General features: G+C 49.5%; 1 protein-coding gene across 1 annotated transcript in view; it reads right to left on the reverse strand.

The window, feature by feature from the left end:
• LOC141054979 (protein mono-ADP-ribosyltransferase PARP9-like) overlaps positions 1–23737 on the reverse strand; it is a 105913-nt gene that overhangs the window by 59737 nt on the left and 22439 nt on the right. Inside the window, exons 3-4 of the mRNA XM_073551902.1 lie at positions 21693–21911; positions 1063–1278 (exon numbers count right to left, since the gene is read on the reverse strand). Coding sequence (XP_073408003.1) covers positions 1063–1278; positions 21693–21911 — 435 coding nt within the window. The remainder of the gene's footprint in view (positions 1–1062; positions 1279–21692; positions 21912–23737) is intronic.

Here is a 23737-nt window from a genome sequence, read left to right on the forward strand (position 1 = left end):
TCATGGGGGGAGCTCCGTGGCATATGTACATGGTATATCATAGGGGGGAGCTCCGTGGCATATGTACATGGTATATCATGGGAGGAGCTCCGTGGCATATGTAATGGTATATCATAGGGGGGAGCTCCGTGGCATATGTACATGGTATATCATGGGAGGAGCTCCGTGGCATATGTAATGGTATATCATAGGGGGGAGCTCCGTGGCATATGTACATGGTATATCATGGGGGGAGCTCCGTGGCATATGTACATGGTATATCATAGGGGGGAGCTCCGTGGCATATGTACATGGTATATCATGGTGGTAGCTCCGTGGCATATGTACATGGTATATCATGGTGGGAGCTCCGTGGCATATGTACATGGTATATCATGGTGGGAGCTCTGTGGCATATGTACATGGTATATCATGGTGGGAGCTCCGTGGCATATGTACATGGTATTTCATGGGGGGGAGCTCCGTGGCATATGTACATGATATATCATGGTGGGAGCTCCGTGGCATATGTACATGGTATATCATGGTGGGAGCTCCGTGGCATATGTACATGGTATATCATGGTGGGAGCTCCGTGGCATATGTACATGGTATATCATGGTGGGAGCTCCGTGGCATATGTACATGGTATATCATGGTGGGAGCTCCGTGGCATATGTACATGGTATATCATGGTGGGAGCTCCGTGGCATATGTACATGGTATATCATGGTGGGAGCTCCGTGGCATATGTACATGGTATATCATGGTGGGAGCTCCGTGGCATATGCCATCCTGTCATCTCCATGCGGCTGCAGTCCTATCGTCAGGGAGTCTCCTATATTCTGGTTCTCAGGGGCCGATGTAAGAGGAAAAGGTTTGGGGGTCGCACTGATCGATTAGATATCCATGATGTCCGCCATCGTGGGCTGATGAATGTGCACGACTCAAAACGTCTGCTCCCGGATTAACCTATTAAAGACACTGACCCTACAACGCCCCTATACATGTGTTAACCCCATGTATCCCTCCGCACGTCATCACACACATCATCCCGAATCCTGCCACAGCCCCGATATAAACCTGCAACGTGTCCCGGTCGTTGGGGTGGATGATGAAGGTCACGTCCATCCGGCTCTGGTTCGCTCTGGCGAAGTCGAGAACCGTCTGCGTCATGATGTCTGCCACCTTCTGCTTCTGCAAACCAATATTTCCAGAGCCCAAAGCCGGGAATGAGATGGACGGAGCCGCGTTACTGTGTGCAAGATGCAGACACTCCCGGGTGACTTCTCGTAGACTCTGCAACACATGAACGTTACGATAGTAGACACCAACGCCACAGAGGAGAGACACGCAGCCCCCAATATTAACCCGAGAGAAAGGAGCAGCTCCAGCAACGGACCACTCAGAAACAAGGGAAATCCAGGTACCCCAATCTATAATCAATCACCGAGCAGAACATGATAAGCGTGGAGGACAATATATGTCTGTATACAGGGAGCGGCCCCTACTGGTGGCTGCAGACAGGATCTTATTATGTATCTCTGTATACAGGGAACTCCCCCTAGTGGTGACTGCAGACAGGATATTATGTGTCTATGTATACAGGGAGCTCCCCCTAGTGGTGGCTGCAGACAGGATATTATGTGTCTATGTATACAGGGAGCTCCCACTAGTGGTGGCTGCAGACAGGATCTTATCATGTATCTCTGTATACAGGGAGCTCCCCCTAGTGGTGGCTTCAGACAGGATCTTTTCATGTATCTCTGTATACAGGGAGCTCCCCCCTAGTGGTGACTGCAGACAGGATCTTATCATGTATCTCTGTATACAGGGAGCTCCTCCTAGTGGTGACTGCAGACAGGATCTTATCATGTATCTCTGTATACAGGGAGCGCCCTCTAGTGGTGGCTGCGGACAGGATCTTATCATGTATCTCTGTATACAGGGAGCTCCCCCTAGTGGTGGCTGCAGACAGGATCTTATCATGTATCTCTGTATTCAGGGAGCTCCCTCTAGTGGTGGCTACAGACAGGATCTTATAATGTATCTCTGTATACAGGGAGCTCCCCCTAGTGGTGGCTGCAGACAGGATCTTATCATGTATCTATATATACAGGGAGCTCCCCCTAGTGGTGACTGCAGACAAGATCTTATCATGTATCTCTGTATACAGAGAGCTCCCCCTAGTGGTGGCTGCAGACAGGATCTTATCATGTATCTCTGTATACAGGGAGCGCTGTTATGAATGAGTCACCGTAGGAGGCAAAAACAGAAATACTAGCTAAGTCCAGAAAACCAGAGAAGTTGGCAGCTATCGGATTGCAGACCCCTGAACCTATCAACAACAACTAGCAGTAGCCGTGGGGGGTTCCTACGGTGCCCTAGACCCCTCGATCACAGCCGGAGAACTACATAGCCTAAAGACAGAAAGGGAAATCTAAACTGCCCCAGAGCAGACCCCAAAGCAATAGGCAGCCCCCAACATATAATGACGGTGTAGCAAGATGAAAAAAACACTCACACAGATAGAAAGATAGGCTGAGCAAATGATGGGGCCCAAGCTAACTAAATAGGACAGGATAGGAAAGCTACTGTCTGCAATCCGCTAAAAACCCTATCAAAACAAGGGCCAACAGGCTGATAGGGAAAAAGGCCCTGAAGACGCTAGGCTTCAAAAAGACTATATCAGCACTCAAGTATTTTCTGAAGACAGAGCAAAAAGGAATTCAACTCACCCCAGCAGGGAATGGCAGAAATTCAGAAAAACAAGGCAAAACAAAACAAAACACAAATGCAAAAAGCAGTGCAGAAAACTTAGCTTTTGAGGAGCAGGAATCAGACTGGTCTCCTAAAATCCCTCAGAGAGATCACCAGCCAGGCAGAAGGGCGTCAGCTGCCTTATATCCATTCAGCAATTCCCGTCACCCAGTCATCATCATCATACCCAGGTGCTTGGTAATCAGCCTCACTACCTTCCTTCACCAGAAGAGGGAGTTCATCAGACCTCAATGGTGAAGGGGAAAATGAACTCACAACAGAGCGCCCCCTAGTGGTGGCTGCAGACAGGATGTTATCATGTATCTCTGTAAACAGGGAACTCCCCCTAGTGGTGGCTGCAGACAGGATCTTATCATGTATCTCTGTATACAGGGAGCTCCCCCTAGTGGTGGCTGCTGACAGGAGCTTATCATGTATCTCTGTGTACAGGGAGCTCCCCCTAGTGGTGACTGCAGACAAGATCTTAACATGTATCTCTGTATACAGCAGGGAGCTCCCCCTATCTCTGCATACAGGGAGCTCCCCATAGTGGTGGCTGCAGACAGGATCTTATCATGTATCTCTGTATACAGGGAGCTCCACCTAGTGGTGACTGCAGACAAGATCTTATCATGTATCTCTGTATACAGTGAGCTCTCCCTATCTCTGTATACAGGGAGCTCCCTCTAGTGGTGGCTGCAGACAAGATCTTATCATGTATCTCTGTATACAGCAGGGAGTTCCCCTATCTCTGCATACAGAGAGCTCCCCCTAGTGGTGGCTGCAGACAGGATCTTATCATGTATCTCTGTATACAGGGAGCTCCCCCTAGTGGTGACTGCAGACAAGATCTTATCATGTATCTCTGTATACAGGGAGCTCTCCCTATCTCTGTATACAGGGAGCGCCCCCTAGTGGTGGCTGCAGACAGCATCTTATCATGTATCTCTGTATACAGGGAGCTCCCCCTAGTGGTGGCTGCAGACAGGATCTTATCATGTATCTCTGTATGCAGGGAGCTCCCCTTAGTGGTGGCTGCAGACAGGATCTTATCATGTATCTCTGTATACAGGGAGCTCCCCCTAGTGGTGGCTGCAGACAGGATCTTATCATGTATCTCTGTATACAGGGAGCTCCCCCTAGTGGTGGCCGCAGACAGGATCTTATCATGTATCTCTGTGTACAGGGAGCTCCCCCTAGTGGTGACTGCAGACAAGATCTTATCATGTATCTCTGTATACAGCAGGGAGCTCCCCCTATCTCTGCATACAGGGAGCTCCCCCTAGTGGTGGCTGCAGACAGGATCTTATCATGTATCTCTGTATACAGGGAGCTCCCCCTAATGGTGACTGCAGACAAGATCTTATCATGTATCTCTGTATACAGGGAGCTCTCCCTATCTCTGTATACAGGGAGCTCCCTCTAGTGGTGGCTGCAGACAGGATCTTATCATATATCTTTGTATACAGGGAGCGCCCCCTAGTGGTGGCTGCAGACAGGATCTTATCATGTATCTCTGTATACAGGGAGCTCCCCCAAGTGGTGGCTGCAGATAGGATCTTATGTATCTCTGTATACAGGGAGCTCCCCCTAGTGATGACTGCAGACAGGATCTTATCATGTATCTCTGTATACAGGGAGCTCCACCTACTGGTGGCTGCAGACAGGATGTTATCATGTATCTCTGTATACAGGGAGCTCCCCCTAGTGGTCCTTGCAGACAGGATCTTATCATGTATCTCTGTATACAGGGAGCTCCCCCTAGTGGTGGCTGCAGACAGGATCTTATGTATCTCTGTATAAAGGGAGCTCCCCTTAGTGGTGGCTGCAGATAGGATCTTATCACGTATCTCTGTATACAGGGAGCGCCCCCTAGTGGTGGCTGCAGACAGCATCTTATCATGTATCTCTGTATACAGGGAGCTACCCCTAGTGGTGGCTGCAGGCAGGATCTTATCATGTATCTCTGTATACAGGGAGCTCCCCCTAGTGGTGGCTGCAGACAGAATCTTATCATGTATCTCTGTATACAGGGAGCTCCCCCTAGTGGTGGCTGCAGACAGGACCTTATCACGTATCTCTGTATACAGGGAGCTCCCCCTAGTGGTGGCTGCAGACAGGATCTTATCATGTATCTCTGTATACAGGGAGCTCCCCATAGTGGTGGCTGCAAGCAGGATCTTATCATGTATCTATGTATACAGGGAGCTCCCCCTAGTGGTAGCTGCAGACAGGATCTTATCATAGGAATAAGGACACATACGGCAGATGCTCAGTATTGGTCCGTATGTGTCCTTATTACTACACCCGATACCCCGATACTGAGCCTCTGCCGTATGTGTCCTTATTACTACACCCAAAAGCCCGATACTGAGCCTCTGCCATATGTGTCCTTATTACTACACCAAATACCCCGATACTGAGCCTCTGCCGTATGTGTCCTTATTACTACACCCGATATCCCGATACTGAGCCTCTGCCATATGTGTCCTTATTACTACACCAAATACCCCGATACTGAGCCTCTGCCGTATGTGTCCTTATTACTACACCAGATACCCCGATACTGAGCCTCTGCTGTATGTGTCCTTATTACTGCACCTGATACCCCAATACTGAGCCTCTGCCGTATGTGTCCTTATTACTGCACCTGATACCCCAATACTGAGCCTCTGCCGTATGTGTCCTTATTACTGCACCTGATACCCCGATACTGAGCCTCTGCCGTATGTGTCCTTATTACTACACCCGATACCCCAATACTGAGCCTCTGCCGTATGTGTCCTTATTACTGCACCAGATACCCCGATACTGAGCCTATGCCGTATGTGTCCTTATTACTACACCCGATACCCAAATACTGAGCCTCTGCTGTATGTGTCCTTATTACTACACCCGATACCCCGATACTGAGCCTCTGCTGTATGTGTCCTTATTACTACACCCGATACCCAAATACTGAGCCTATGCCGTATGTGTCCTTATTACTACACCCGATACCCAAATACTGAGCCTATGCCGTATGTGTCCTTATTACTACACCTGATACCCCAATACTGAGCCTATGCCGTATGTGTCCTTATTACTACACCCGATACCCAAATACTGAGCCTATGCCGTATGTGTCCTTATTACTACACCCGATACCCAAATACTGAGCCTATGCCGTATGTGTCCTTATTACTACACCCGATACCCAAATACTGAGCCTATGCCGTATGTGTCCTTATTACTACACCCGATACCCTGATACTGAGCCTCTGCTGTATGTGTCCTTATTACTACACCCGATACCCCGATACTGAGCCTCTGCTGTATGTGTCCTTATTACTACACCCGATACCCAAATACTGAGCCTATGCCGTATGTGTCCTTATTACTACACCCGATACCCAAATACTGAGCCTATGCCGTATGTGTCCTTATTACTACACCTGATACCCCAATACTGAGCCTATGCCGTATGTGTCCTTATTACTACACCCGATACCCTGATACTGAGCCTCTGCCGTATGTGTCCCTATTACTGCACCGGTTACCCCGATACTGAGCCTCTGCCGTATGTGTCCCTATTACTGCACCCGATACCCAAATACTGAGCCTATGCCGTATGTGTCCTTATTACTACACCCGATACCCAAATACTGAGCCTATGCCGTATGTGTCCTTATCACTACACCCGATACCCTGATACTGAGCCTCTGCTGTATGTGTCCTTATTACTACACCCGATACCCCGATACTGAGCCTCTGCTGTATGTGTCCTTATTACTACACCCGATACCCAAATACTGAGCCTATGCCGTATGTGTCCTTATTACTACACCCGATACCCAAATACTGAGCCTATGCCGTATGTGTCCTTATTACTACACCCGATACCCAAATACTGAGCCTATGCCGTATGTGTCCTTATTACTACACCCGATACCCAAATACTGAGCCTATGCCGTATGTGTCCTTATTACTACACCTGATACCCCAATACTGAGCCTCTGCCGTATGTGTCCTTATTACTACACCCGATACCCAAATACTGAGCCTATGCCGTATGTGTCCTTATTACTACACCCGATACCCTGATACTGAGCCTCTGCTGTATGTGTCATTATTACTACACCCGATACCCCGATACAGAGCCTCTGCCGTATGTGTCCTTATTACTACACCCGATACCCTGATACTGAGCCTCTGCCGTATGTGTCCCTATTACTGCACCGGATACCCCGATACTGAGCCTCTGCCGTATGTGTCCCTATTACTGCACCCGATACCCCGATACTGAGCCTCTGCTGTATGTGTCCTTATTACTACACCCGATACTGAGCCTCTGCCGTATGTGTCCCTATTACTGCACCCGATACCCCGATACTGAGCCTCTGCCGTAAGTGTCCCTATTACTGCACCCGATACCCCTATACTGAGCCTCTGCCATATGTGTCCTTATTACTACACCCGATACCCCGATACTGAGCCTCTGCCATTTGTGTCCTTATTACTACACCCGATACCCCGATACTGAGCCTCTGCCGTATGTGTCCTTATTACTACACCCGATACCGAGCCACTGCCGTATGTGTCCTTATTACTGCACCAGATACCCCAATACTGAGCCTCTGCTGTATGGGTCCATATTACCACACCCGATACCCCGACACTGAGCCTCTGCCGTATGTGTCCTTATTACTACACCCGATACCCTGATACTGAGCCTCTGCTGTATGTGTCCTTATTACTACACCCGATACCCCGACACTGAGCCTCTGCCGTATGTGTCCTTATTACTACACCCGATACCCTGATACTGAGCCTCTGCTGTATGTGTCCTTATTACTACACCCGATACCCCAATACTGAACCTCTGCCGTATGTGTCCCTATTACTACACCCTATACCCCAATACTGAGCCTCTGCCGTATGTGTCCTTATTACTACACCCGATACCCCGATACTGAGCCTCTGCCGTATGTGTCCTTATTACTACACCCGATACCCCGATACTGAGCCTCTGCCGTATGTGTCCTTATTACTACACCCGATACCCCGATACTGAGCCTCTGCCGTATGTGTCCTTATTACTACACCCGATACTGAGCCTCTCCCGTATGTGTCCTTATTACTACACCCGATACCCCGCCTCTCCCGTATGTGTCCTTATTACTACACCCGATACCCCGATACTGAGCCTCTGCCGTATGTGTCCTTATTACTACACCCTATACCCCAATACTGAGCCTCTGCCGTATGTGTCCTTATTACTACACCCGATACCCCGATACTGAGCCTCTGCTGTATGTGTCCTTATTACTACACCCGATACCCCAATACTGAGCCTCTGCCGTATGTGTCCTTATTACTACACCCTATACCCCAATACTGAGCCTCTGCCGTATGTGTCCTTATTACTACACCCGATACCCCAATACTGAGCCTCTGCCATGTGTCCTTATTACTACACCCGATACCCAAATACTGAGCCTCTGCCGTATGTGTCCTTATTACTACACCCTATACCCCGATACTGAGCGTCTGCCGTATGTGTCCTTATTACTACATTCGATACCCCAATACTGAGCCTCTGCCGTATGTGTCCTTATTACTACACCCGATACCCCGATACTGAGCCTCTGCCGTATGTGTCCCTATTACCACACCCAATACCCAGATACTGAGCCTCTGCCATGTGTCCTTATTACTGCACCCGATACCCCGATACTGAGCCTCTGCCAGATGTGTCCTTTTTACTACACCCGATACCCCGATACTGAGCCTCTGCCGTATGTGTCCTAATTACTGCACCAGATACCCCAATACTGAGCCTCTGCTGTATGTGTCCATATTACTACACCAGATACCCCAATACTGAGCCACTGCCGTATGTGTCCATATTACTACACCCGAAACCCCGATACTGAGCCACTGCCGCATGTGTCCTTATTACTACACCCGATACCCCGACACTGAGCCTCAGCCACTTGTCCTTATTACTACACCCGATACCCCGATACTGAGCCTCTGCCGTATGTGTCCCTATTACCACACCCAATACCCAGATACTGAGCCTCTGCCATGTGTCCTTATTACTGCACCCGATACCCCGATACTGAGCCTCTGCCAGATGTGTCCTTTTTACTACACCCGATACCCCGATACTGAGCCTCTGCCGTATGTGTCCTAATTACTGCACCAGATACCCCAATACTGAGCCTCTGCTGTATGTGTCCATATTACTACACCAGATACCCCAATACTGAGCCACTGCCGTATGTGTCCATATTACTACACCCGATACCCCGATACTGAGCCTCTGCCGTATGTGTCCTTATTACTGCACCCGATACCCCGATACTAAGCCTCTGCCGTATGTGTCCTTATTACTACACCCGATACTGAGCCTCTGCCATGTGCCCTTATTACTACACGCGATACCCCGATACTGAGCCTCTGCCGTATGTGTCCTTATTACTACACCCGATACTGAGCCTCTGCCGTATGTGTCCCTAGTACCACACCCGATACCCAAATACTGAGCCTCTGCCGTATGTGTCCCTATTACTACATCCGACACCCCTATACTGAGCCTCTGCCGTATGTGTCCTTATTACTACACCCGATACCCCGATACTGAGCCTCTGCCGTATGTGTCCCTATTACTGCACAAGATACCCCAATACTGAGCCACTGCCGTATGTGTCCTTATTACTACACCCGATACCCCTATACTGAGCCTCTGCCGTATGTGTCCCTATTACTACATCCGACACCCCTATACTGAGCCTCTGCCGTATGTGTCCTTATTACTACACCCGATACCCCGATACTGAGCCTCTGCCGTATGTGTCCTTATTACTGCACAAGATACCCCAATACTGAGCCACTGCCGTATGTGTCCTTATTACTACACCCGATACCCCGATACTGAGCCTCTGCCGTATGTGTCCTTATTACTACACCCGATACCCCGATACTGAGCCTCTGCCGTATGTGTCCTTATTACTACACCCGATACCCCGATACTGAGCCTCTGCCGTATGTGTCCTTATTACTGCACAAGATACCCCAATACTGAGCCACTGCCGTATGTGTCCTTATTACTACACTCGATACCCCGATACTGAGCCTCTGCCGTATGTGTCCTTATTACTACACCCGATACCCCGATACTGAGCCTCTGCCGCATGTGTCCTTATTACTGCACCCGATACCCCGATACTGAGCCTCTGCCGTATGTGTCCTTATTACTACACCCGATACCCCGATACTGAGCCTCTGCCGTATGTGTCCTTATTACTACACCCGATACCCCAATACTGAGCCTCTGCCGCATGTGTCCTTATTACTACATCCGATACCCCGATACTGAGCCTCTGCCGTATGTGTCCTTATTACTACACCCGATATCCCAATACTGAGCCTCTGCCGTATGTGTCCTTATTACTACATCCGATACCCCGATACTGAGCCTCTGCCGTAAGTGTCCTTATTACTACACCCGATACCCCGATTCTGAGCCTCTGCCAGATGTGTCCTTTTTACTACACCCGATACCCCAATACTGAGCCTCTGCAGTATGTGTCCCTATTACTGCACCCAATACCCCGATACTGAGCCTCTGCCGTATGTGTCCTTATTACTGCACCCGATACCCCGATACTAAGCCTCTGCCGTATGTGTCCTTATTACTACACCCGATACTGAGCCTCTGCCGTATGTGTCCCTATTACCACACCCGATACCCCGATACTGAGCCTCTGCCATGTGCCCTTATTACTACACCCGATACCCCGATACTGAGCCTCTGCCGTATGTGTCCTTATTACTACACCCGATACCCCGATACTGAGCCTCTGCCGTATGTGTCCCTAGTACCACACCCGATACCCAAATACTGAGCCTCTGCCGTATGTGTCCCTATTACTACATCCGACACCCCGATACTGAGCCTCTGCCGTATGTGTCCCTATTACCACACCCGATACCCCGATACTGAGCCTCTGCCGTATGTGTCCTTATTACTACACCTGATACCCCGATACTGAGTCTCTGCCGTATGTGTCCTTATTACTACACCCGATACCCCGATACTGAGCCTCTGCCGTATGTGTCCTTATTACTACACCCGATACCCCGATACTGAGCCTCTGCCGTATGTGTCCTTATTACTACACCCGATACCCCGATACTGAGCCTCTGCCGTATGTGTCCTTATTACTGCACCCGATACCCCGATACTGAGCCTCTGCCAGATGTGTCCTTTTTACTACACCCGATACCTCGATACTGAGCCGCTGCCGTATGTGTCCTTATTACTACACCCGATACCCCGATACTGAGCCTCTGCCATGTGTCCTTATTACTACACCCGACACCCCGATACGGAGCCTCGGCCGTATGTGTCCTTATTACTACACCCGATAACCCGATACTGAGCCTCTGCCATGTGTCCTTATTACTGCACCCGATACCCCGATACTGAGCCTCTGCCAGATGTGTCCTTTTTACTACACCCGATACCTCGATACTGAGCCGCTGCCGTATGTGTCCTTATTACTACACCCGATACCCCGATACTGAGCCTCTGCCATGTGTCCTTATTACTACACCCGACACCCCGATACGGAGCCTCGGCCGTATGTGTCCTTATTACTACACCCGATAACCCGATACTGAGCCTCTGCCATGTGTCCTTTTTACTACACCCGATACCCCGATACTGAGCCTCTGCCGTATGTGTCCTTATTACTGCACCAGATACCCCAATACTGAGCCACTGCCGTATGTGTCCTTATTACTGCACCCGATACCCCGATACTGAGCCTCTGCCAGATGTGTCCTTTTTACTACACCCGATACCCCGATACTGAGCCTCTGCCGTATGTGTCCTTATTACTGCACCCGATACCCCGATACTGAGCAACTGCCGTATTTGTCCTTATTACTACACCCGATACCCCGATACTGAGCCTCTGCCATGTGTCCTTATTACTACACCCGACACCCCGATACGGAGCCTCTGCCGTATGTGTCCTTTTTACTACACCCGATACCCCGATACTGAGCCTCTGCCGTATGTGTCCTTATTACTACACCCGATACCCCGATACTGAGCCTCTGCCATGTGTCCTTATTACTGCACCCGATACCCCGATACTGAGCCTCTGCCAGATGTGTCCTTTTTACTACACCCGATACCCCGATACTGAGCAACTGCCGTATGTGTCCTTATTACTACACACGATACCCCGATACTGAGCCTCTGCCGTATGTGTCCTTATTACTGCACCCGATACCCCGATACTGAGCAACTGCCGTATGTGTCCTTATTACTACACACGATACCCCGATACTGAGCCTCTGCCGTATGTGTCCTTATTACTACACCCGATACCCCGATACTGAGCCTCTGCTGTATGTGTCCTTATTACTACACCCGATACCCCGATACTGAGCCTCTGCCAGATGTGTCCTTATTACTACACCCGATACCCCGATACTGAGCCTCTGCCGTATGTGTCCTTATTACTACACCCGATACCCCAATACTGAGCCTCTGCCGCATGTGTCCTTATTACTACATCCGATACCCCGATACTGAGCCTCTGCCGTATGTGTCCTTATTACTACACCCGATATCCCAATACTGAGCCTCTGCCGTATGTGTCCTTATTACTACATCCGATACCCCGATACTGAGCCTCTGCCGTAAGTGTCCTTATTACTACACCCGATACCCCGATTCTGAGCCTCTGCCAGATGTGTCCTTTTTACTACACCCGATACCCCAATACTGAGCCTCTGCCAGATGTGTCCCTATTACTGCACCCAATACCCCGATACTGAGCCTCTGCCATATGTGTCCTTATTACTGCACCCGATACCCCGATACTAAGCCTCTGCCGTATGTGTCCTTATTACTACACCCGATACTGAGCCTCTGCCGTATGTGTCCCTATTACCACACCCGATACCCCGATACTGAGCCTCTGCCATGTGCCCTTATTACTACACCCGATACCCCGATACTGAGCCTCTGCCGTATGTGTCCTTATTACTACACCCGATACCCCGATACTGAGCCTCTGCCGTATGTGTCCCTAGTACCACACCCGATACCCAAATACTGAGCCTCTGCCGTATGTGTCCCTATTACTACATCCGACACCCCGATACTGAGCCTCTGCCGTATGTGTCCCTATTACCACACCCGATACCCCGATACTGAGCCTCTGCCGTATGTGTCCTTATTACTACACCTGATACCCCGATACTGAGTCTCTGCCGTATGTGTCCTTATTACTACACCCGATACCCCGATACTGAGCCTCTGCCGTATGTGTCCTTATTACTACACCCGATACCCCGATACTGAGCCTCTGCCGTATGTGTCCTTATTACTACACCCGATACCCCGATACTGAGCCTCTGCCGTATGTGTCCTTATTACTGCACCCGATACCCAGATACTGAGCCTCTGCCAGATGTGTCCTTTTTACTACATCCGATACCTCGATACTGAGCCGCTGCCGTATGTGTCCTTATTACTACACCCGATACCCCAATACTGAGCCTCTGCCGTATGTGTCCTTATTACTACACCCGACACCCCGATACGGAGCCTCGGCCGTATGTGTCCTTATTACTACACCCGATAACCCGATACTGAGCCTCTGCCATGTGTCCTTATTACTGCACCCGATACCCCGATACTGAGCCTCTGCCAGATGTGTCCTTTTTACTACACCCGATACCTCGATACTGAGCCGCTGCCGTATGTGTCCTTATTACTACACCCGATACCCCGATACTGAGCCTCTGCCATGTGTCCTTATTACTACACCCGACACCCCGATACGGAGCCTCGGCCGTATGTGTCCTTATTACTACACCCGATAACCCGATACTGAGCCTCTGCCATGTGTCCTTTTTACTACACCCGATACCCCGATACTGAGCCTCTGCCGTATGTGTCCTTATTACTGCACCAGATACCCCAATACTGAGCCACTGCCGTATGTGTCCTTATTACTGCACCCGATACCCCGATACTGAGCCTCTGCCAGATGTGTCCTTTTTACTACACCCGATACCTCGATACTGAGCCGCTGCCGTATGTGTCCTTATTACTACACCCGATACCCCGATACTCAGCCTCTGCCATGTGTCCTTATTACTACACCCGACACCCCGATACTGAGCCTCTGCCGTATGTGTCCTTATTACTACACCCGATATCCCGATACTGAGCCTCTGCCGTATGTGTCCTTATTACTACATCCGATACCCCGATACTGAGCCTCTGCCGTATGTGTCCTTATTACTACACCCGATACCCCGATACTGAGCTCTGCCGTATGTGTCCTTATTACTGCACCCGATACCCCGATACTGAGCCTCTGCCGTATGTGTCCTTATTACTACACCCGATACTGAGCCTCTGCCGTATGTGTCCCTATTACTGCACCCAATACCCCGATACTGAGTCTCTGCCGTATGTGTCCTTATTACTACACCCGATACCCCTATACTGAGCCTCTGCCGTATGTGCCCTTATTACTACACCCGATACCCCGATACTGAGCCTCTGCCGTATGTGTCCTTATTACTACACCCGATACCTCGATACTGAGCCTCTGCCGTATGTGTCCCTAGTACCACACCCGATATCCAAATACTGAGCCTCTGCCGTATGTGTCCCTATTACTACATCCGACACCCCTAAACTGAGCCTCTGCCGTATGTGTCCTTATTACTACACCCGATACCCCGATACTGAGCCTCTGCCGTATGTGTCCTTATTACTACACCCGATACCCCGATACTGAGTCTCTGCCATATGTGTCCTTATTACTGCACCCGATACCCCAATACTGAGCCTCTGCCGTATGTGTCCCTATTACTGCACCCGATACCCCAATACTGAGCCTCTGCCGTATGTGTCCCTATTACTGCACCCGATACCCCAATACTGAGCCTCTGCCGTATGTGTCCTTATTACTGCACCCGATACCCCGATACTGAGTCTCTGCCATATGTGTCCTTATTACTACACCCGATACCCCGATACTGAGCCTCTGCCGTATGTGTCCTTATTACTACACCCGATACCCCAATACTGAGCCTCTGCCGTATGTGTCCTTATTACTACACCCGATACCCCGATACTGAGTCTCTGCCATATGTGTCCTTATTACTGCACCCGATACCCCAATACTGAGCCTCTGCCGTATGTGTCCCTATTACTGCACCCGATACCCCAATACTGAGCCTCTGCCGTATGTGTCCCTATTACTGCACCCGATACCCCGATACTGAGCCTCTGCCGTATGTGTCCTTATTACTACACCCGATACCCCAATACTGAGCCTCTGCCGTATGTGTCCCTATTACCACACCCGATACCCCGATACTGAGCCTCTGCCGTATGTGTCCTTATTACTACACCCGATACCCCGATACTGAGCCTCTGCCGTATGTGTCCTTATTACTACACCCGATACCCCAATACTGAGCCTCTGCCGTATGTGTCCTTATTACTGCACCCGATACCCCGATACTGAGCCTCTGCCGTATGTGTCCTTATTATTACACCCGATACCCCGATACTGAGCCTCTGCCGTATGTGTCCTGATTACTACACCCGATACCCCAATACTGAGCCTCTGCCGTATGTGTCCTTTTTACTACACCCGATACCCCAATACTGAGCCTCTGTCGTATGTGTCCCTATTACTGCACCCGATACCCCGATACTGAGGCTCTGCCGTATGTGTCCTGATTACTACACCCGATACCCTGATACTGAGCCTCTGCCGTATGTGTCCTTATTACTACACCCGATACCCCGATACTGAGGCTCTGCCGTATGTGTCCTTATTACTACACCCGATACCCCGATACTGAGCCTCTGCCGTATGTGTCCCTATTACTACACCCCATACCCCGATACTGAGCCTCTGCCGTATGTGTCCTTATTACTGCACCCGATACCCCGATACTGAGCCTCTGCCGTATGTGTCCCTATTACTGCACCCGATACCCCGATACTGAGCCTCTGCCGTATGTGTCCCTATTACTGCACCCGATACCCCGATACTGAGCCTCTGCCGTATGTGTCCCTATTACTGCACCCGATACCCCGATACTGAGCCTCTGCCGTATGTGTCCCTATTACTGCACCCGATACCCAGATACTGAGCCTCTGCCGTATGTGTCCTTATTACTACACCCGATACCCCGATACTGAGCCTCTGCCGTATGTGTCCTTATTACTACACCCGATACCCCGATACTGAGCCTCTACCGTATGTGTCCTTATTACTGCACCCGATACTCCGATACTGAGCCTCTGCCGTATGTGTAATGATTACTACACCCGATACCCCGATACTGAGCCTCTGCCGTATGTGTCCTTATTACTACACCCGATACCCCGATACTGAGCCTCTGCCGTATGTGTCCTTATTACTACACCCGATACCTCGATACTGAGCCTCTGCCGTATGTGTCCTTATTACTACACCCGATACCCCGATACTGAGCCTCTGCCGTATGTGTCCTTATTACTACACCCGATACCTCGATACTGAGCCTCTGCCGTATGTGTCCTTATTACTACACCCGATACCCCGATACTGAGCCTCTGCCGTATGTGTCCTTATTACTACACCCGATACCTCGATACTGAGCCGCTGCCGTATGTGTCCTTATTACTGCACCCGATACCCCGATACTGAGCCGCTGCCGTATGTGTCCTTATTACTACACCCGATACCCCGATACTGAGCCTCTGCCGTATGTGTCCTTATTACTGCACCCGATACCCTGATACTGAGCCTCTGCCGTATGTGTCCCTATTACTGCACCCGATACCCCGATACTGAGCCTCTGCCGTATGTGTCCTTATTACTACACCCGATACCTCGATACTGAGCCGCTGCCGTATGTGTCCTTATTACTGCACCCGATACCCCAATACTGAGCCGCTGCCGTATGTGTCCTTATTACTACACCCGATACCCCGATACTGAGCCTCTGCCGTATGTGTCCTTATTACTACACCCGATACCCCAATACTGAGCCTCTGCCGTATGTGTCCTTATTACTACACCCGATACCCCAATACTGAGCCTCTGCCGTATGTGTCCTTATTACTACACCCGATACCTCGATACTGAGCCGCTGCCGTATGTGTCCTTATTACTACACCCGATACCCCGATACTGAGCCTCTGCCGTATGTGTCCTTATTACTGCACCCGATACCCTGATACTGAGCCTCTGCCGTATGTGTCCCTATTACTGCACCCGATACCCCGATACTGAGCCTCTGCCGTATGTGTCCTTATTACTACACCCGATACCCTGATACTGAGCCTCTGCCGTATGTGTCCTTATTACTACACCCGATACCCCGATACTGAGCCTCTGCCGTATGTGTCCTTATTACTACACCCGATACCCCGATACTGAGCCTCTGCCGTATGTGTCCTTATTACTACACCCGATACCTCGATACTGAGCCGCTGCCGTATGTGTCCTTATTACTGCACCCGATACCTCGATACTGAGCCTCTGCCTTATGTGTCCTTATTACTGCACCTGATACCCCGATACTGAGCCTCTGCCATATGTGTCCTTATTACTGCACCCGATACCCCAATACTGAGCCGCTGCCGTATGTGTCCTTATTACTACACCCGATACCCCGATACTGAGCCTCTGCCGTATGTGTCCTTATTACTGCACCCGATACCCCAATACTGAGCCGCTGCCGTATGTGTCCTTATTACTGCACCCGATACCCCAATACTGAGCCGCTGCCGTATGTGTCCTTATTACTACACCCGATACCCCGATACTGAGCCTCTGCCTTATGTGTCCTTATTACTGCACCTGATACCCCGATACTGAGCCTCTGCCGTATGGGTCCTTCATATAGTATTATGCACTCACCACACGCCTCTACAACATAATGCACTCCCCATAGGTCTCCATATAGTATAATGCACTCGTCTTAGGCCTCCACATAATATACTGCCCTCCCCATAGTCCTCCATATAGTATAAAGCACTAAAAAAAGAGGATCACAGCTTCCATATAAAATAGAAATTTATTCAAGCATAAAATTGAAGCTCCAGACAAAACGCATCAGGGTAGAGTAAGAGGCAGAAGCAACGCGTTTCGAACAGACCGCTGTTCTTTTTCCAAGCTGCAGCGTTGCTTCTGCCTCTTACTGTGCACTGATGCGTTTTGTCTGGAGCTTCAATTTTATGCTTGAATAAATTTGTATTTTATATGGAAGCTGGAATCCTTTTCTTTTATGTTTGCACGTGGGACTACACGGTGTCCGTGCTTCCTATGCACCACCAGCCAAGACAAGTGAGCTGGTTAACCCTTTTTGTATTAGTATAAAGCACTGTCCATAGGCCTCCTTATAGTATAATGCACGCCCCATAGTCCTCCATATAGTATACTTCACTCTCCATAGACCTTCATATAGTATTATGCACTCCCCATAGGTCTTCATATAGTACAATGCACTCCCCATAGGTCTCTATATAGTATAATCCCCTCCTTAAGTGGTCTCTATATACAGTATAATGCACTCACCATAGGCCTCTAAAGTATAATACATTCCTCATAATCCTTATATCCAGTATAATACACTCCCCATAGTCCTACATACATTATAATGCACTCCCCATAGGCCTCCATAAAGTTTAATGCACTCTCCATACTCCTCCATATAGTATAATGCACTCCCCATACACCTCCATATAGTAAAATGAATTCCCCATAGGCCTCTATGTAGTATATTGCTCTCCCCATAGGCCTCCATATCATATAATGCCCTCCCCATAGGCCCCCATCCAGTATAATACACTCAAATTGTCCTAAATACTGGTTACTGCATTCCCTATAGGCCTCCATACAATATAATGCACTTACTAGAGATTTCCATATAGTGTAATGTACTCCCCATAGGTCTCTATATAGTATAATGCACTCCCCACAGGCCTCTATGTAGTACAAAGCACTCCCTGTAGGCTTCTATACAGTTTAATGCACTCCCCACAGGCAGCTACAGTGGGGCAAAAAAGTATTTAGTCAGTCAGCAATAGTGCAAGTTCCACCACTTAAAAAGATGAGAGGCGTCTGTAATTTACATCATAGGTAGACCTCAACTATGGGAGACAAACTGAGAAAAAAAAATCCAGAAAATCACATTGTCGGTTTTTTTTTCATTTTATTTGCACATTATGGTGGAAAATAAGTATTTGGTCAGAAACAAAATTTCATCTCAATACTTCGTGATATATCCTTTGTTGGCAATGACAGAGGTCAAACGTTTTCTGTAAGTCTTCACAAGGTTGCCACACACTGTTGTTGGTATGTTGGCCCATTCCTCCATGCAGATCTCCTCTGTAGCAGTGATGTTTTTGGCTTTTCGCTTGGCAACACGGACTTTCAACTCCCTCCAAAGGTTTTCTAAAGGGTTGAGATCTGGAGACTGGCTAGGCCACTCCAGGACCTTGAAATGCTTCTTACGAAGCCACTCCTTCGTTGCCCTGGCGGTGTGCTTTGGATCATTGTCATGTTGAAAGACCCAGCCACGTTTCATCTTCAATGCCCTTGCTGATGGAAGGAGGTTTGCACTCAATATCTCACGATACATGGCCCCATTCATTCTTTCATGTACCCGGATCAGTCGTCCTGGCCCCTTTGCAGAGAAACAGCCCCAAAGCATGATGTTTCCACCACCATGCTTTACAGTAGGTATGGTGTTTGATGGATGCAACTCAGTATTCTTTTTCCTCCAAACACGACAAGTTGTGTTTCTACCAAACAGTTCCAGTTTGGTTTCATCAGACCATAGGACATTCTCCCAAAACTCCTCTGGATCATCCAAATGCTCTCTAGCAAACTACAGACGGGCCCGGACATGTACAGGCTTAAGCAGTGGGACACGTCTGGCACTGCAGGATCTGAGTCCATGGTGGCGTAGTGTGTTACTTATGGTAGGCCTTGTTACATTGGTCCCAGCTCTCTGCAGTTCATTCACTAGGTCCCCCCGCGTGGTTCTGGGATTTTTGCTCACCGTTCTTGTGATCATTCTGACCCCACGGGGTGGGATTTTGCGTGGAGCACCAGATCGAGGGAGATTATCAGTGGTCTTGTATGTCTTCCATTTTCTAATTATTGCTCCCACAGTTGATTTCTTCACTCCAAGCTGGTTGGCTATTGCAGATTCAGTCTTCCCAGCCTGGTGCAGGGCTACAATTTTGTTTCTGGTGTCCTTTGACAGCTCTTTGGTCTTCACCATAGTGGAGTTTGGAGTCAGACTGTTTGAGGGTGTGCACAGGTGTCTTTTTATACTGATAACACGTTTAAACAGGTGCCATTACTACAGGTAATGAGTGGAGGAAAGAGGAGACTCTTAAAGAAGAAGTTACAGGTCTGTGAGAGCCAGAAATCTTGATTGCTTGTTTCTGACCAAATACTTATTTTCCACCATAATATGCAAATAAAATGAAAAAAAAACAGACAATGTGATTTTCTGGATTTTTTTTTTCTCAGTTTGTCTCCCATAGTTGAGGTCTACCTATGATGTAAATTACAGACGCCTCTCATCTTTTTAAGTGGTGGAACTTGCACTATTGCTGATTGACTAAATACTTTTTTGCCCCACTGTATATATACCTCCCTGTACCGGTGTTATATATACACCCCCCTATACCGGTGTTATATATACACCCCCCTATACCGGTGTTATAAATACACCCCCCTATACCGGTGTTATAAATACACCCCCCTATACCGGTGTTATATGTACACCCCCCTATACCGACTGACTAAATACTTTTTTGCCCCACTGTATATAGTGTAATGCAATCCCCATAGGCCTCTATAAAGTGTAATGCACTCCCCATAGCCCTCCATACAGCGTAATGTACTCCCCTTAGGCCTGTATATAGTATACTGCACTCCCCATAGGCCTCTATACAGTATAATGCATTTCTCATAGGCCTCTATACAGTATAATGTACTCCCTAAAAGCCTCCATATAGTAAAATGCTGTCCCCATTAAAAAAAAAAACAAAAAAAAAAAAACTCACCTCTCCTCCTTGCTTCCCCGCTGCTCCGAGCGCCCGCACATCTCAGCACATCGGGCTCCATGTAGTGACGTCTCTGCATCAGTGACATCAGACGCAGAGAGGGAATGATGGGAGAATGAGTGTCACGCTCCCTCTCTCATCATTGCTTTAAATTGTATCAGCATCCAGCCAATACAGTTGAAGATGTGATGACGGGTGAGGGCCCGATGCTGGCACCGGCCCCTCCCACCGCTCACGGTCCCCACAGCGGTTGGGTGGCAGTGCAGGGAGATCGCGACTCCCTGCACTGCCGCAGAGGGTAACCGTATGAGCGTGCTGCGCACACCAGTACAGCTACAGTAGCGTACCTCTAGGTGGGCCTAGAGAGCGCGGGGCCAGGGGTGGCCGCACTCTCTGCCCCCCTAGTAGCTGCGCTACTGATTTGCTGTGTTGTCAGCTGTTTACAGACCAGAAAATGTCAGGAGAACCCTCCTAGAGCAGCAACACATTCTCTGAGGCTAATCAGGAGCACTGACTACTATGTAACATGGGGGAGAGGTTATCGACTGATTCTAAGCACAACCACAGCCCTGATAATGAGGGTGTGCACACTTATGCAACCACAGTATTCTAGTTTTATTATTGTTTTTATACCTGAAAGGATTTGTCTGTATCCCTCAGGATTTCTACAGATCATGGCGACATTAAGGGGGGGGGGAAGAATCCTGAAATGTTTCCTCTTCGTGGATCACTTACATGATAAAAACCCGGGATTTATCAGGGGCGTGTAGACTTTTATATGCACTCTCCATATTGATGTGTCTGGTGGTCTTTGCAGTCCCCCCGGCGTTACACTCACCTTCTCGGCCTCCCATTTCTCTGACGGTAGTATGACGTGGTAGACATACTTGCAGGAGAGGCCGCCGCCGCCGCCGGTCGCGATCACTTTGTGGTTGCTCTGACTTTTCCTGTAAATTTCTTGCTGTAGTTCCCAGCCGGCTTTTCGGTAAATGGCGGCTGATACGGCTCCAGACATGAGGTCCAGATTGGAGGAGACTGAATTCACAATGATTGTTGTCTGGAAGAGAAACAATAACTGATGAGCCGCACTGACGCTGTGGGGCACATGGAGGACCCCAGTATACAGACGTCCCCTGCGGACGCCTCCATTACACAGACGTCCCCTGCGGACGCCTCCATTACACAGAAGTCCCCTCCGGACGCCTCCATTACACAGACGTCCCCTGCGGACGCCTCCATTACACAGAAGTCCCCTGCGGACGCCTCCATTACACAGACGTCCCCTGCGGACGCCTCCATTACACAGACGTCCCCTGCGGACGCCTCCATTACACAGACGTCCCCTGCGGACGCCTCCATTACACAGACGTCCCCTGCGGACGCCTCCATTACACAGACGTCCCCTGCGGACGCCTCCATTACACAGACGTCCCCTGCGGACGCCTCCATTACACAGACGTCCCCTGCGGACGCCTCCATTACACAGACGTCCCCTGCGGACGCCTCCATTACACAGCAGTCCCCTGCGGACGCCTCCATTACACAGACGTCCCCTCCGGACGCCTCCATTACACAGACGTCCCCTGCGGACGCCTCCATTACACAGACGTCCCCTGCGGACGCCTCCATTACACAGACGTCCCCTGCGGACGCCTCCATTACACAGACGTCCCCTCCGGACGCCTCCATTACACAGACGTCCCCTGCGGACGCCTCCATTACACAGACGTCCCCTGCGGACGCCTCCATTACACAGACGTCCCCTCCGGACGCCTCCATTACACAGACGTCCCCTGCGGACGCCTCCATTACACAGACGTCCCCTGCGGACGCCTCCATTACACAGACGTCCCCTCCGGACGCCTCCATTACACAGACGTCCCCTGCGGACGCCTCCATTACACAGACGTCCCCTGCGGACGCCTCCATTACAGTGGCCCTTTAGGGCGATGGTCACAATCTTTATTTAGGAAACAAACATTTATTTTTAAACAATATAAATTTTACTGGATGACCATGTATTTTTATTCCCGCTCTCTCAGTCACGGGGCGGACATTTTTACATCTGGTGTGCAATTGTCCAAGTTCAACAGATGCAAATATGGCACCTCTGGGACATAGGACACCGTGGTCGGACGCCCGACCAAAGAGGACTTACATCCAGGACATGCGGCTCACGGCTGCGGGGGACGCCGGCGCCATTTTACAGTGGCCCAGCGCCATGTGCGTAGCTGCAGGTTCCCTATGGCACCGCTGCTTACAGTGGTGTGCAGCGATGGGCCACTAGGACAGCGGCCATGACAGCCGGTACGACGCTAGAATTGCCAGGCTACTGCCCCGCTCTCGTGACTGAATAGCGGGACCACAATTGTAGTATAACCAGGAATTGAAGCTCCAGGGATAATCTGCATATTCTGGCGCATTCTGGGAAGAGGGAATCGCGTGAATAGTCACGATCTTCATCGCTTTGAAGTCATATAAACATGAACATGACTTCTGGTGAAGTCAAACTTCACCAGAAATGCAGCTTGTGTCCCTACTGGAGGAAACGGGCAAAATCCAGAAGAGAGAAAAGTGACATTGAAAATTAATACGTAAGGTGAGGAGTTCTTAGAGCAGAAGTATCTCTACAGAATACGGAAAGAGAAGACATTTGTAGTTCACCTGAAGAAACAGAGGAATAGAAGCTTGTGACCCAGAGAAGCAGGAGGTTCGGGATGCAGTCAGCGTCCATACTGCTTAGGAACCAGTACCAGGCTCTGACGCAGGAGAATGATGAAAAAATGCATCAAGATAAAACCTTACCCACAAAGAACAACCCTGTACGCCCTCAGAGTCCTCCTGGATGGAGGATGAAACAACTGAGAGTGGTGGTTATGGGAG

The sequence above is a fragment of the Dendrobates tinctorius genome, unplaced genomic scaffold (assembly GCF_039654945.1).
Source record: "Dendrobates tinctorius isolate UK_male_01 unplaced genomic scaffold, ASM3965494v1 ptg000182l, whole genome shotgun sequence".
NCBI lineage: Eukaryota > Metazoa > Chordata > Amphibia > Anura > Dendrobatidae > Dendrobates > Dendrobates tinctorius.